General features: G+C 41.2%; 1 protein-coding gene across 1 annotated transcript in view; it reads right to left on the bottom strand.

The window, feature by feature from the left end:
• HEXO1 (beta-hexosaminidase 1) overlaps positions 1 to 15898 on the bottom strand; it is a 90483-nt gene that overhangs the window by 30008 nt on the left and 44577 nt on the right. The window contains exon 11 of the mRNA XM_010255019.2: positions 661 to 761. Within this exon, the coding sequence (XP_010253321.1) occupies positions 661 to 761 (101 nt within the window). The remainder of the gene's footprint in view (positions 1 to 660; positions 762 to 15898) is intronic.

The raw sequence follows: 15898 nt of genomic DNA, 5'->3' as shown, positions 1-15898 counted from the left end.
CTAATTGGAAATCCAACTATTTAATCAAATTGAATTCAAATATAGGAGTTTCAAAATCTGTTGGATTCAAACCAAATTCTGATATCCCAAAACTCATATACAATCCCACCCTCTTTAACTCCCCTCTTTGCCTACAGGCCAGCCAGCAAGATTGTTATCTGATCAGCTAACCTATCTGAACCAAGTTAAGAAATTTTAAAACAATTAATTTGACTCAACAAAACTACTATATAAGTAGTTGGGATAAAATTTTGTTGTCAATTGTTGAGTTTTGGCTGATATAACATGTTTTTTATTTACATAGCATAGTTAGAGAGTTATTGGGCCTTAGGCCCATTAGTTTATGTTTTAGGAGTGTTTTTAAGTTCTCACAAGTAGCCAACTTACTAAGGGCATACTTGTCTTTGTATTCTCTTTTGTTTACGAGTATATAATCTAATGAAAGGGGCGGGCAGACCTAATTCTGAGCTTCTCCCATTCTCTTATATCTCTCATCTCTCTCTTTCTTAGCTGAAACCTTTTCTCCTCGTTCTTTTCTTCTTTCTTTTGCAGTTTTTATATCAAAACAGGTTGTCCAAACCTTTCTACTTCAATCAAAAGAATTACACAAATGCAGAAAAAACAGGAACCAAAACCAGTAAAGTCATTAAGAATCTCAACCTGTCAAGATGCCAGAAATCACATCAAAGGTAAAATTGTTTGCGACATCGAGTGGCTCCCTACAGGTGGATGAAGGCCAAAGATCGGGATATCCAATACCCCTGCATTGGTAAAAAGGAAACTAGGCATCTGTAAATCATATCTAGAAGGACGGGAAAACTTAAATAAAAATTTAGGAACTATAACTGCATGGATTCAAGGACAACAATCTAGAAGATCAAGTCTAAAACAACACTTTCCATGTTTCCCCTGTTCTAGTAAGGTCCATAACTGATAGTATTTGAGATGAATTAACCCAAAAGAAAAATTACTAGAAACAACAGCAACCAACAAGAAATCTGCAGTGTTTTTCTAACCATCAGCAGTCATTGGGGGAGGGAGAAAAAATAGGAGGAAAATGTCATATAGTAATTGAAACCTGGTTCTATGGTAATACTTCCCCCCCCCCCCAAAAAAAATAAATAAATAAATAACTCTCCCCTTGGTAGAAACTAAGAAACCTTCAGGTTAGGAAGAGACAGAAAAGCACAGCACGCAATGGTAAAAATTGACATTATTTGCCAAATAGCATTGGCAAAAAGAAGTAAAAAAGGATGAAAAAAATAAAACATTTGGCAGGTTTCCGTCCTTTGATTTTTCAGAGAATGATAGGCCAACATTTAGGCATCTATAACAATCCATAGCCCCCCAAAATAGAGCCACTAAAACCACGCTTCACCAAAAGAAAGAGCATAAAACAGTCAAACAGAAATAACAAGAGAGAATTCAACCTAAATAGTAAATAACTGCAATGTGATAATTAGCTTTCAAACCAGAATGGAAGCTCCATGGTCCCTTACATTTATGCTTAGAGAAAGTAAAACAATTATTATTGTAGTGAGAATAGGCCGAATGAGCCCTAGTGTTCTTTATTTCTTTTAAGCAGTATTTAAAAGTTACATTTCTTAGTTATGGGCCTTATGGGCCTTCTTTTATTTTCTTTAATTATTTCTTTAGTGCTGGCCGCCCCATTAAGGGCATCCAAGTAGTTGTACTCAGATTTAGAATTATTAATTGTTACGAAATTATAGGCCGTAAATATGTAGTATTAGCCCAATTAGGAATAGCTTGATTATAGGAATTATTCTTTCTTTGATTTTCTTCCTATTTAGTATCTACCTTTTTTGTATCTGCAAGGCTGTATGATTTTCTTCCTTTTTTGTATCTGCAAGACTGTATGATTTTCTTCCTTTTTAGTATCTACAAGGTTGTATATATATGTACTACTTTCTCAATAGAAAGACATCAATTTCTTCTAATTCTTGTTCTATCACATGGTATCAGAGCTGGAGACATCAATTCCAGTCTGAAACTAATTTCTGGTTTTCTTCCCTCTGCTGCCCAAGTGAGCAGCTTTGAATTCTTTAGGTTGCCCAAGTGAGCAGCAGCTGCGATCTCTAGGTCACCCATTCCGAGTGACATCTGCATCTCACTGCCCCTACCAGTGGAAGCGGAATCCCAGATCGGCCTACCCACCTTCACCCATCTCTTCTTCACTTCAATCGGGAGAGGGCTTTCAAGTCTGCAACAGGTCGGAGAGTAGCACAGCAGCCTCGGTGTTACTCCTGTGGTGTTTGTTTGCCCATCAGGAAAGTCTTTCTTCTCTGTTCTTTTTTATATAGTTGATATTTCGGTGCTGCCAGTTGTGGTTTCTTGCTGTTTGGGTGTTGCATCTGCTGCCGATTCTGTTTTATTGGCTTTGCTGGTTGTTAAAAGTTTATTTTCCTGTGTTTATGATGGTGGTTGAACAAAATAACTTGGCTATGCCTAGTGTTATCCCCATTCTGTCTAAGATCACTGAACAAAAACAAAACGGAACTAATTATTTAGACTGGAGTAAGACTGTTCGCTTGTATTTACGAAGTATCTCTAAGGACAACCATCTGACTAAGGACCCTCCTACTGATGAGACCCGCACTGAATGGCTAAGGATTGACGCTCAATTGTTTTTGCAAATCCGCAATTCTATTGAGAACGAGTACGTCAGTCATGTCTCTCACTGTGAGTTTGCAAAAGAACTAATGGAATATTTGGCTTTTCTGTTCTCTGGTAAAGAAAATATTTCCCGTATTTTTGATGTTTGCAAGACATTTTATCGGGCTGAACAACAGGATCAGTCTCTTCAGACCTATTTCATGAATTTCAAGCGCACTTATGAAGAATTGAACGCCTTGTTACCTTTCAGTACTGATATCAAAGTTCAGCAGACTCAACGTGAACAGATGGCTATTATGAGTTTTCTGGTTGGCCTTAATCCTCAATTTGATGGTGCTAAGCCACAGATTTTGTCTAATCCTAAGATTACCTCTTTAAAAGAGGTCTTTACTAGGGTCCTTCGTACAGATACTGGTTCCCATACCTCACCTGTACAACAACCTAGTGCACTTGTCAGTCAGAATAATGGATCAACTGGCCGGTCTCGTTCTCAGAATAGTAGCAGAGGTGGCAGTAATAGTGGTCGGAATGCTGGAACTCAAGCCACAGGGGGAGTAGTTTGCTACTATTGTCATGAACCAAGACACACTAAAAGGACTTGCCAGAAATTGCTAAAGAAAAACCAGAAGTCTTCTGGGTCTCAATCAGCTCATGTTGTAACTACGAGTGATGCTCCTCATCCATCGTGAAATCAGACCATTACAATTTCTGCAGATGAGTATGCGAAATTTATCCAGTATCAAGAGGCATTAAAGAACTCCTCTCAGTCCATCACTGCCCTTGCTGAGTCAGGTAAAACCAATACATGTCTTCTTTCTTCTTCCTCTCAGTGGGTCATTGATTCTGGTGCAACAGATCATATGACAAGTAATCCTAGTCTCTTTTCCACTTTCCAATCACACACTTTTCCTTCTTCAGTCACCTTAGCAGATGGTTCTACTTCTTCTGTCCTTGGTTCTGGCACTATCAATCCCACACCAACACTTTCTTTGTCATCTGTATTGAGTTTACCAAAATTTTCTTTTAGTTTGGTATCTGTTAGCAAACTCACTCGTATTCTTAACTGTTGTATCTCATTCTTTCCTGATCATTGTTTGTTTCAGGATCTTATGACGAAGAGGATTATTGGTAAAGGACGAGAATCAGGAGGTCTGTACATTTTGGATACCCAGGAACCTCAGACCATTGCCTGTTCCAGTACTTTATCTCCTTTTGAAGTTCATTGTCGGTTGGGGCATCCATCTTTACCTTTGTTAAAGAAGTTATCTCCTCAGTTTCATGATGTATCTTCTTTAGATTGTGAGTCTTGTCAGTTTGCAAAACATCATCGTCTATCGTCTGTTTCTCGAGTTAATAAAAGGGCTAGTCATGCTTTTGAGTTAGTACATTCAGATGTTTGGGGACCATGTCCTATTATGTCTAAAACTGGATTTCGATATTTTGTTACCTTTGTGGATGATTTTTCTCGTATGACTTGGCTTTATTTAATGAAATCTCGTTCTGAGTTGCTTTCACATTTTAAAACCTTTTGTGCTGAAATAAAAACCCAGTTTGACGTGTCTGTACAAACATTGCAAAGTGATAATGCCAAAGAATATTTCTCTGATTCCTTCCAGACTTACATGACTCAGAATAGAATTCTCCATCAATCATCTTGTGTTGATACTCCATCTCAAAATGGAGTGGTTGAGAGAAAAAATAGACATCTTCTTGAAACTGCCAGGGTTCTTTTATTTCAAACACATGTTCCTAAACAGTTTTGAGCTGATGCTGTTTCTATAGCGTGTTTTTTGATTAATCGCATGCCTTCCACTGTTCTAAATGATCAGATCCCTTATAAGATTATGTTTCCTAATAAATCTGTGTTTCCTGTTGAACCTCGTATCTTTGGATGTTCTTGTTTTGTTCGTGATGTTCGTCCGCAGGTTTCCAAATTGAACCCCAAGTCATTAAAATGTGTCTTCCTGGGATACTCTCGTCTCCAAAAAGGGTACAGGTGTTTTTCTACTCTCTTGAACAGATACCTTGTGTCAGCTGATGTTACATTCCATGAACATCTTCCTTTCTTTACTGCTCCATCTACACCTGTGTGTCCACAAGAGGATGATGATCTACTAGTGTATCATGTCACCAGTCCAGACGCTAGTGTTGTTCCAATACCCCCACCACCACCTTCTCAACCAAATTTACCTATTACTCAAGTCTATTCTCGACGACCTAATCCTCCTGTGACAAGTCCGGCACCGGTCTCTTCTTCGTCATCAGATCCAATGCCCAGTGATATTGATCTACCTATTGCTCTTCGGAAAGGTAAACGCCAATGTACTTATCCAATTTCCTCTTATGTTACCTATGATCGTTTGTCCTCTACTTCTTGTTCGTTTGTTGCCTCTCTTGATTCTGTAGGGATTCCCAAAACTGTTCACCAGGCTTTATCCCATCCTGGGTGGCGTGATGCCATGCTTGAGGAAATGAATGCCTTGACTGAGAATGGTACTTGGGATCTGGTCGATTTACCTGCTGGTAAGAAAGCGGTTGGATGCAAGTGGGTCTTTGCAGTCAAATTTAATTCTGATGGATCAGTGGCTCGCCTAAAGGCTCGCCTGGTGGCCAAAGGCTATGCACAGACATATGGAGTGGACTATTCTGATACTTTCTCCCCTGTGGCAAAATTGACTTCAGTTCAATTATTTATTTCTCTGGCAGCTACATATGATTGGCCACTTTACCAGCTTGATATTAAAAATGCTTTCCTGCATGGAGTTCTTCAGGAGGAGGTTTATATGGAGCAACCACTTGGGTTTGTTGCTCAGGGGGAGTCTGGGAAAGTTTGTCGTCTTCAAAAATCGTTGTATGGACTAAAACAGAGTCCTCGAGCTTGGTTTGGAAAATTCAGTCAGGCAATAGAGAGGTTTGGGATGAGGAAGTGCAAATCTGACCATACTACTTTCTATAAGTAGTCCATATTTGGCATCATTCTACTTGTTGTATATGTAGACGATATTGTTATCACTGGGAGTGACACGAAGGGAATCTCATCCTTGAAATCCTTCTTGCAGAGCCGGTTCAATACTAAAGATTTGGGGCACCTAAAATACTTCTTGGGGATTGAGGTGGCAAGGAGTAAAAGAGGCATTTTCTTGTCTCAGAGGAAGTATGTTTTGGACCTGTTAACAGAAACTGGGAAACTGGGAGTCAAACCATGCAGTACTCCAATGCTTTCTAACCAGCAACTCACAAAGGATGGAGATGCTTTTGATGATCCTGAACGATATAGAAGATTAGTTGGAAAGTTGAACTATCTCACAGTGACTCGTCCAGACATTGCTTACTCAGTTAGTATTGTAAGTCAATTTATGTCCTCTCCTACAGTGCACCATTGGGCAACCTTAGAACAAATCTTGTGTTACTTGAAAGGAGCTCCTGGACGGGGGATACTGTATCGGAATCATGGTCACAGTAACATTGAGTGTTTTTCTGATGCGGACTGGGCAAGTTCCAAGATTGATCGAAGGTCCACTACTGGCTATTGTGTTTTCGTTGGTGGTAATCTGGTTTCGTGGAAGAATAAGAAGCAAAATGTGGTGTCGCGATCTAGTGCAGAATCTGAGTATAGAGCAATGGCACAAGCTTCGTGTGAGGTTATGTGGGTTTCTCAACTCTTAACTGAGGTCGGTCTTAAAGTCTTAGTTCCAGCGAAGCTATGGTGCGATAATCAAGTTGCGATTCATATTGCTTCGAATCCAGTTTTTCATGAACGAACTAAACATATCGAGATAGACTGTCATTTTGTTCGTGAGAAAATTCAACAAAACTTGATCTCTACAGCATATGTGAAGACTGGAGAGCAGTTAGGAGATATCTTTACAAAAGCTCTTAATGGAGCTCGGATTTCTTATATTTGTAACAAGCTGGGCATGATTGACATCTATGCTCCATCTTGAGGGGGAGTGTTACGAAATTATAGGCTGTAAATATGTAGTATTAGCCTAATTAGGAATAGCTTGATTATAGGAATTATTCTTTCTTTGATTTTCTTCCTATTTAGTATCTATCTTTTTTGTATCTGCAAGGTTGTATGATTTTCTTCCTTTTTTGTATCTGCAAGGCTGTATGATTTTCTTCCTTTTTAGTATCTACAAGGTTGTATATATATGTACTACTTTCTTAATAGAAAGACATCAATTTCTTCTAATTCTTGTTCTATCACATTAATAAAAGTGATGAAAGGGGGCTAGAGAGAGTGGTCCGAATTCTTCTTTTCTCTCTTCCCTTCTTTTTCTTTTTTCACAACCTATTGCTGAAACTTCTTTTCTTCTTCCTTCTCTCTCTCCTTTCTTCTTTTCTTGCATTATCTGAATTACTGTATGTGTAATTTTCAACTTGATACCAGAGCAGGTTCTCACTTTCGACTTTTTTCTCCATTCTTTGCCCATACATAGTGTGTATAGAGAACTGATCGGTTGATCAATCAACTACTTATGAAGCTCAATTATGAAGGTTTTTGGAGAGTTTTGTGGAGGTTTTTCATCTTTAGTTGAAGCCCAAGGCAGGTTCTTGAAGATTTTTCCCAAAAACCCTAGATAACTGGAGAAACCATGTTACAGGTCGTAGAGATAGTTTGAACCAGGCGCTTGGGGATCAGAGGTAAGGCTTTTGATTTCTATTAGGGGTGGTTTTGGTTGGATTGAATTCTAGAACCTCTGGAAGGGGCAGTTGAAGTTTCTCTCTTTCTCCCCATCCTGCAAGACCCTGTGAAACCCTAATTTTGGGGGGTTGAGAGGTTGTTTTTTGCTTAGAACAGTAAATCTAGCCTAGTAAAGCCTTAATGTGATTTTCGTTTGCATCCGTTTACTCAATGGAGCAAACTAGAGGAGAGACCAAATATTCCACAAATTTCAAGTTTGGACATGGGAGTCGGTGGAGAATCTTTTTGGGGCTGTGACTACTATGAAGCTAGATGGGACCAATTATTTAGATTGGTCTCAATCTATTAAGGTACATGTGTGTAGTAGAGGAAAATGGGGTTATATTACCGAGAGCAAGAAGAAACTAGAGGATGATGATCCTACCTATGAAAGGTGGATGCAGGAAAACTACATAGTAGTGGGTTGGTTAGTGAATTCTATGCAACCACACATTAGTCAGCATTACCTGTGGATGGAAACTGCAAAAGAAGTGTGGGATAGTGTCACAGAGACCTATTTCCAAAAGCTTAATGTTATGGATGTAGACTAAACCTGGAAGGCTAGAACTCCATTTGCATTTGATTGGTCTTCTTCAGTACTCTTTGATTGGAAAGTGAGGAAAAATGCAAGGTACTGCTTTTCTTAGCCTAGTTGAGGCATTTGAGCTGCTTATCTGAAGAATTCCATTTGGCCAAAAACTTCTAAAAAAGGGAACTTTTAGGATGGGAAGAGGAAGCGACACAGAGTTTCAGGTGGCGAATAGGCGGGAGTCAGTACTAGACATTGAAGCGAAGAAACTTCTCCTAGAAAGCGGAAAGGCAAGAGTTAGAAATCTCTTAAAGGTAAGAAAAGGTAGGAGGACGACGATAATTCTACTGGAGGAAGCAGTCCTCTGGCTGAAAGGTTCCATCGATGGAGTACTCCAATCTGTCAAAAATGTAAGGTGGAGAAATATATTGGAATTGGAAAGGAAGAAATTTGTAGTGGAACTAAGATGCAACAGGAAAGGATGGTTCATTACCATCACCGAGTATTTTGGGGACCGGAAACAAATGGTCTGCTTACCGGAAGGGAAGAATATACGAGGTTGGATAAATTTTGCGGCTGAGTTACAGAAGTTCCTGGCTAGGGTTGATAACCATCTGCAAATGAAACACGAACAAGAACAGAGCAAAGATGAGAGTATCCGTAAGACCTCGAGCCAGGCACTGAAACAGGACTCCTTCAGCTGCGGAAAGGCAATAGCACTCTCAAGCAAGGGTCTGAAAGTCTGGTTTGAGGCTGAGAAGGGTGAGTGGGAGAAGAGGATGGTGATTACAAACAGCAAGGACGTACAGGATTGGAGGAAGGTGTTGAAAGCTGTGGTGAACAATCTGAAGCGGGATGCGAAGGTAGCCTTGAAGCCATTTTCAAACCGGAAGGCAGTCTTAGAAATCGAAGACCGAAAAAACAGAGGTTTCACAGCTTTTGAATGGGAAGATGGGTTGGTATACATACAAAACTGGAAACCTCTGTGTAATGAGTTGGTGCCTCCCAGAGGGAGCTTCACACTAAAAATGGTTGGACTCCCATTTCACCTCTGGAACGAATCAAACCTGGACAATATAGTAAAGATGTTGGGTGAGGTGGTGGAGGAAATTAATATGGAAAATTTTCGAGCTGTGGAGGTCAGGGTTAAGGGGGTGGAACCAGAATCGGTCCCAAGGGTAGTCGAAATGTTGGCTGATGAAGTCTGGTATAAGATCTGGCTGGTTTCAGAGAAGGAGGTGGAGCTCTGGGGGCGAAGCACGAAGGAAGAAGATGAAGGTGACGTGGCGGGATGGTTCACAGGTGGCAACCATGGGTTGGAGGAAATGGAGGTTGACCAGCCGCGGTCTAAGGAGGAAACTGGAAAGGCGCAGGTGGGAAACCAAGAGACACGCAAGCTAATTAAGGAAAATATTTTAAAAAATTTTTAAGTCACTCGAAGGATAGGGGCCCGCGCTTCTTTTGCTGAGGTGGTCAAGAAGGGGATTGGACCAACTAAGGGTTTGTTGCGGGCCGGGTTGTCCGAACCGGTAAGAGGAGTCGGTGGGTCAACCATGAGTTCGAACCTGGGGCCACGTGCTTGTTTAAGTGAGCACGTGGCCCAGGACGTAACTAAGAGGATTATAGACGCTAAAAAGCGTCTATCTTCTTCTTCCTCGAAAAGAACTGTTGATGGTGTATCAGCTGCGAACAGGCTTTAAGAGAAAATCGGCGAATCTCTACACTGGGTTCCCAGACCAGTGCTTGGACCTTCTGGCGGAAGTCGCTCCGTACAGGACCATCCAAACCCCATGTATGTATGGAACGGCGTTGAGGTGAAGGAGGAAATCGATGTGGGCTGAGTAAAATGTCAGATGGACGACACAGAGATGGAAGAGGATTCCGATGAATAGTCCAGCATAGGTAGTGTTGAGACAGACAAAGAGTTAGAGGCTGAGATTGCGACAACATTAAATCTTGGCGTCTTGTTCTCAAAAGTTGCAGCAGATGGATCTGATTCAGAGCAACCACTACATCAGGTGACTAACAGATTAGCAGAGCACATCATCATTGTTGGGGGCGAAAATTATGACTTGGAACTTAGAAGTTCCATTACCAAACCTTGCTAATGGACAGGAGGTGTGTAAGGAAGTGTCCGAGACTCGCCTGAAGCAAAGCAGGAACGAAGCAGTTAGGAACAAACAGGTGGGTACAGAGAGGGACCAATGTATAACAAGGGAGACAGGAAGGATACCATCTCAGACCCGAACCAAGGGGTTAGGCGACACTCATACACTTAATCAGGATCCGACTGCTCCAAAATCCAGCTCCCCTTTTCACTCCCAGGTAAACCCAGGTAAATGTGTCCATTCAATTTTCGTTACTAATGAGTGCTCTGTGTCTTGAGTGCCAGATTCCAATCCCAGTTCAGAAGCTGTAGCCTATGTAGCAGGGGGAGGGGCAAATAGTGGGAGCAGCATTAGAGAAGACTGGGGGAGGGAGGTAGAAGAAGAGGTGGAAGCAAATAATATAAGCAGAATTCTGGGAAATATTGAGAATCTGACAAATGAAATGGAGGAGAATAATTCCCTAGAGGAAGGGCTAGCTAAATTTCAGATAGAAAGAAGTCAGGAGGAAGAGGGTAGAGGTAGGGATGTAGGCCAGGAGGAGAGAAATAGAAAGATTGACAACAGAGAGCTGGGAAGTGAGGAATCCGTGGCAGCTTTTGTACAGAAGCTGGGGTGTAAACTGAAAGATCCAAATGATCTGAAAGATTCCTACAAAAAAAGAGAGAAGAAGCAAAGACTAAAAGGAGAAAAATGAGTGAGGTGGAAAGGCTGGTGAAGGATGGGGTGGGAGACAGGAGCATTGGAGCTAGGGGGAAAGGAGGAAAGGAAGAAAATAAGGGTAATAGGTGTAAGGGATGGATAATAAAGAATAATGAGGATTATTAGGTGGAATGTGAGGGGACTGGGTAGTGCAAGGAAGAGAGCAATAATAAAGGAGGCAATCCAGAAAATAGACCCAGATGTAGTTCTCCTCCAGGAAACTAAAAGAGTAGAGTTTGACATTAAATGGGTTAGGAGTGTGTGGCGAGGTAGGGGGATAAGTTGGGCGGTTTTACCTTCATGGAGCTCAGCAGGGGGTGTTGTGACAATGTGGAAGAAGAAGGCAGTTGAAGGGCTAGAGGAACTGATAGGACAATTTTCAGTTTCTATCAAATTTAGGCAAGTGAAAGATGGATTTGAATGGGTGATAACTAATGTGTATGGGTCAAATGATTACAGAGAAAGGAGGTTACTATGGGAAGAGCTGGCTGACATAAGGGGTCTGTGGGATGGGCCGTGGTGCTTAGGAGGTGATTTCAATGTAATCATATTTGTGAAAGAAACAAACAGCCCTAGACAAAGAACTACCACAAGTATGAGGAGATTTAACCAATTCATTGAGGCCTTTGAACTGAAGGAAATCCCATTATCACAAAGGTGTTATACATGGTCCAATCTCCAAACCAACCCAATTTGCTCTAAGTTGGACAGATTCCTATTTTTAAATGATCTGGAGGAACATTGGGGGAATCTGAACTCTAGAGCACTTCCAAGGGTGACCTCCAATCATTGGCCTATTGTACTTTGCAAGGAGGTGAGAAATGCAGGTCTTGTTCCATTTAGATTTGAAAACATGTAGTTAAAGCACTCAGGGTTCATTAAGAAAGTAGAAGAGTGGTGGTCTGAAAGTAATCCTGCAGTGGTGTGGTGTGGAATGCGATTTCATAAAAAGCTCCAATACCTGAAAGGAAGAATCAAGGAATGGAATCTATTAGAGTTCGGGAGATTGGAGGAAAGAAAGCAGAGTGTGATCTCAGAAATCGAAGATCTAGACAGCAAAGAAGGGGGTGGCAGCCTAATTGTAGAGGATAAGGAACAAAGATGGAGATTGCATAAACAGTTAGAGGATTATAGTCTTCAGGAGGAAATAAGCTGGAGACAAAAGTTGAGATGCAAGTGGCTAAAAGAGGGGGGCAGGAACACTAGGTTCTTTCATGCCTTGGCAAGTGGCAGAAGGAGAAGAAATTCCATTACAAGTTTGGAGATTGAAGGGGAATCTGTCACAAGTCAAAGAGAAATTGCAGAAGCATTTGCAAATCATTTTAGGCATATATTTAGAAGGCCCCTAAATAAAAGGGTGTGGCTGGAAGGATTGGATTGGCCAACACTGAAGAGAGAAGATAGGGAGTGGCTGGAAAAGAAGTTTGAGTTGGAAGAAATAAAAGAGGCGGTTTTCTTAATGGATAGATCAAAGGCTCCGAGCCCAGATGGTTTTATGATGGCGTTTTACCAGGACTGCTGGGAGATACTAAAGGAGGACTTAATGTTGGTATTTGACGAATTCCATACCAAAGGAGTAATCAACCCTGGGATAAACTCCACCTTCCTTGCTTTGGTCCCCAAGAAAAGTGATGCAAATACTCCAAAGGATTACAGGCCGATCAGTCTAGTAAATAGCCTTTACAAGATCATCACTAAGGTGCTGTCCCTTAGAATCAGAAAGGTGCTTCCAACTATCATAGCTAGAAATCAAGGAGCGTTTGTGAAGGGAAGGCAAATAACAAATCAGATACTAGTAGCAAATGAGAGTTTAGAGGACTATAAGAGATTGAAAAGAAGAGGCGTGGTCTGTAAATTAGATCTGGAAAAGGCGTATGACTTGGTTGATTGGTCCTTTTTACTGGAGGTGATGATTAACTTTGGGTTTGGAGATATCTGGTGTAAATGGGTGATGGGTTGCATTAAGGATTGCCATTATTCCATTTTGGTGAATGGGACAGTGGTGGACTATTTCTTAGCTTTGAGGGGGATTAGACAAGGTGACCCCTTATCCCCTTTCTTGTTTACATTGGTAGCAGAAGTGTTAGGGGGACTAATTTCTAAAGCAGATTGGGTTAATAAGAGGGTGGAGAGTTGGAAGAGATAGTATACCGCTTACACACCTACAATTTGCAAATGAGACAATTTTGTTTTGTGAAGGAGGGGATATCAATTGGATTAGGAACCTGAAGCTCACTATACAACTTTTTGAGCAGATGTCAAACCTGAGGGTGAACTTTGAGAAAATTTGTATAGTTGGAGCCAATCTGGGGGAAGGGGAGATTGGTGACTATGCAGACATACTGGGATATGTAGTCTCTAATTGGCCATTAAATTACCTTGGTCTACCTTTAGGGGATAATCCTCAGAAAGGTGATTTTTGGGCCCCTGTTGTGGAGAGATTTGAAAAGAGACTTGCTAACTGGAAGAAAAACTATTTCTCTTGGAGGGAGAATCACGTTAATAAGGCCTACTCTGGCTAACCTCCATGCTTATTTTTTGTCAGTTTTTAAGATTCCGGCTAGGGTGGCTAGTAGACTGGAAAAACTAATGAGAGACTTTCTTTGGGAGTCGGGGGAGGAGAAGAAGGATCATAGGGTTAGGTGGGAGATAGTATGTAGGGGCAAAAAGGAGGGAGGTTTGGGGATTGGGAACATTAGAACTAGGAACTTAGCATTACTAGGGAAATGGCTGTGGAGGTTCTTGGTGGAGAAAGAAAGATTGTGGGTTAAGATAGTGGGAAGTATACATGGGCTGGCAGACAATGGATGGGATTATGGGATTCTAGCTAGGGCCACAGTAGCTTCTCCTTAAAAAGCTATTTAAGCCATTTTGCCCTTGTTCTCTCCATGGATCAGGTATGATTTGCACTCAGGTAACCTCATTAAGTTTTGGGAACATGTCTAGGTTGGGGACTCCTCATTGAAAGATCAATTTCCAAGCCTTTATGCTATCTCTACCTTTAAAAATGAACCAGTTTCCTCTTTTCTTGTTCCTTCTAATTCACCTTCTGAGCTTGGATGGAATTTGAGTCTGAGAAGATATGTCAAGGACACAGAGTTAGCCTGTACTTTAGCCTTACTTTCCATTCTTGAAGGGGTCTTCATTGAGCCAGTAAAGTCAGATAGTAGAATATGGACACTCACTCCCTCGGGTTCTTACACTTGTGCCTCCTTCTTTAGAGCACTGTTACCCTCTCCTCCGGTTGGTTTGTCTTTTCCTGTCAAAGATGTATGGTGTCGACCTATACCTCCAAAGGTTGGGAGCTTCTGTTGGGAAGCCTTTCTGGAAAGAGATAATACAGGGGATTTACTCCAAAGAAAAAGACCCAACAGTTGTTTGTCTCCTCACTGGTGTGTTCTCTGTAAATCTGATGGTGAATCTGGATACCATTTACTAATTTCTTGTTAGTTTGTTAAGGTTACTTGGGAATGGTTTACTTCTTTGTTTGGGTGTAGGTGGACTCCTCCTTTGAATGTGCAAAGCTTATTTACTTCCATGCCCAACTGACCAACCAAAAGGGCCAAGATCATGTGGAGATGTGGTAGGACTGCGATATGTTGGACTATTTGGGAGGAGAGAAACTCAAGGATATTCTCAGATAAGGAGAGAAGTATGGATGAAATCCTTGAGACAATCCACATCAGGATGATGCATTGGCTGAAAACATTGGAATTGTTTAAAGTGTTCTCAGTTGATGAGATGATAAGGAGCTGGAAGGAGATTACAGAAACAGGCTCAACCGCTCAAGCAGGAAGAACATAAACTTTTGTTGGACACCTCCACCTCATGGGTTCACCAAACTGAATTTCGATGGTAGCAGCATAGGCAATCCAAGGCCTTCTGGAATAGGGGGAGTAAAAAGGGATGAAGCAGGAAATTTGTTGGCTATGTACTATGGTCCGATTGGGGTAGGAGACTCTTTGAGGGCTGAGATTCTAGGAGCTATTGAAGGGATTCAAAGGGCCAAAGAACTGAATATTAAAAAGCTTATTATAGAAGGTGATTCTGAAATTGTGGTGCATTGGCTAATAGAGGACAGTTCTATGCTCTGGAAATACAGCAATGAAAAGAGGAAATTTAAGTGGCTCACCAAGGACATGGAAATACATTGTACATGGATAAAAAGAATTGCAAATGCATTGGCAGATGGTTTAGCTAAACAAGGGGTAAACAGGAATACCATGTTCTGGGTTGTTTTGTAATTGTAATTGTAATTGTAATTGCTTCATGGTCATAATGTACCTTTAGTTGGGAGTTAAGACTATTTAGCTCCCTCCTCTGTAACTCTGATTATCTAAATCCTTATTAATAAAAGTTCATTGTTATCGATAAAAAAAATAAAAAATAAAAAATAAAAAAAAAGCTTAATGTTGCTTGGGCCTACAAATTGAAACACTATGTGAATAATCTTAGACAAGGGGAGAAGCCCTTAGTAGTCTACTTCTCTATGCTGAAATCTCTTTGGCAAGAGATTGATCTGATGGAGATTGTTGTTTGGGGTTGCACAAAGGACTCACCGGACTCAACTCGAAGTATGATATTGTGAGGCAGAATGTTTTAGCAAATGATGAGGTGACTTTGTCTCAGGCATATGCTATGGTGAGCAGTGAGGAGAGCAAAAGATAGGTTCAATCTGTTGAGTCGCAGGTTGATCACTATGCTAATGCGGGGACGAAGCCAAAGGCTAGCACTGGGAAGAAAGATGTTATCTGTGAATACTACAAGAAGCCTAAACACACTAAAGACACATGTTGGAAGCTACATTCAGAGCTCGTTCCTACCAGATTCAAGAAAGAAAATGGTGGGAAAAAGGTTGAAACTGGAAAAGGTGGAAATGCAAATGTAGCCACCTTTTCACGAGGTGAACAAGGACAGGGTGGAGAGAAGTCAGTGGGAGAACAGCTTGCAGTCGCCAGGGCTGAATATGAGAAGTATGGCCGAATCATCAATCACTTATCCACTGCTATAGCTCCTTCAGAGACTTCCTTCCTCTACATATGCTCACTCAGGTATTCGTGCCGCTGCACATCATGCTTCTGTCTCAGGTACTCATAAAACCCCTTGGTTAATTGATTCTAGTGCTTTTGACCATATGACTAGTGTTTTACACTTATTCGCTTCTTTCTGGCCGAGATAAGATATCCCTTTGAAGGGATAGGAGATCCACCATATGGATAGCCGAACCCTGCAGGAAGGTTG

Source organism: Nelumbo nucifera, chromosome 2 (genome assembly GCF_055504915.1).
Source record: "Nelumbo nucifera cultivar China Antique chromosome 2, China Antique-T2T, whole genome shotgun sequence".
NCBI classification, from domain to species: Eukaryota; Viridiplantae; Streptophyta; class Magnoliopsida; order Proteales; family Nelumbonaceae; genus Nelumbo; species Nelumbo nucifera.
Note: the sequence above shows the minus strand (reverse complement) of the source record. Positions and strands in the feature narration are given on the sequence as shown.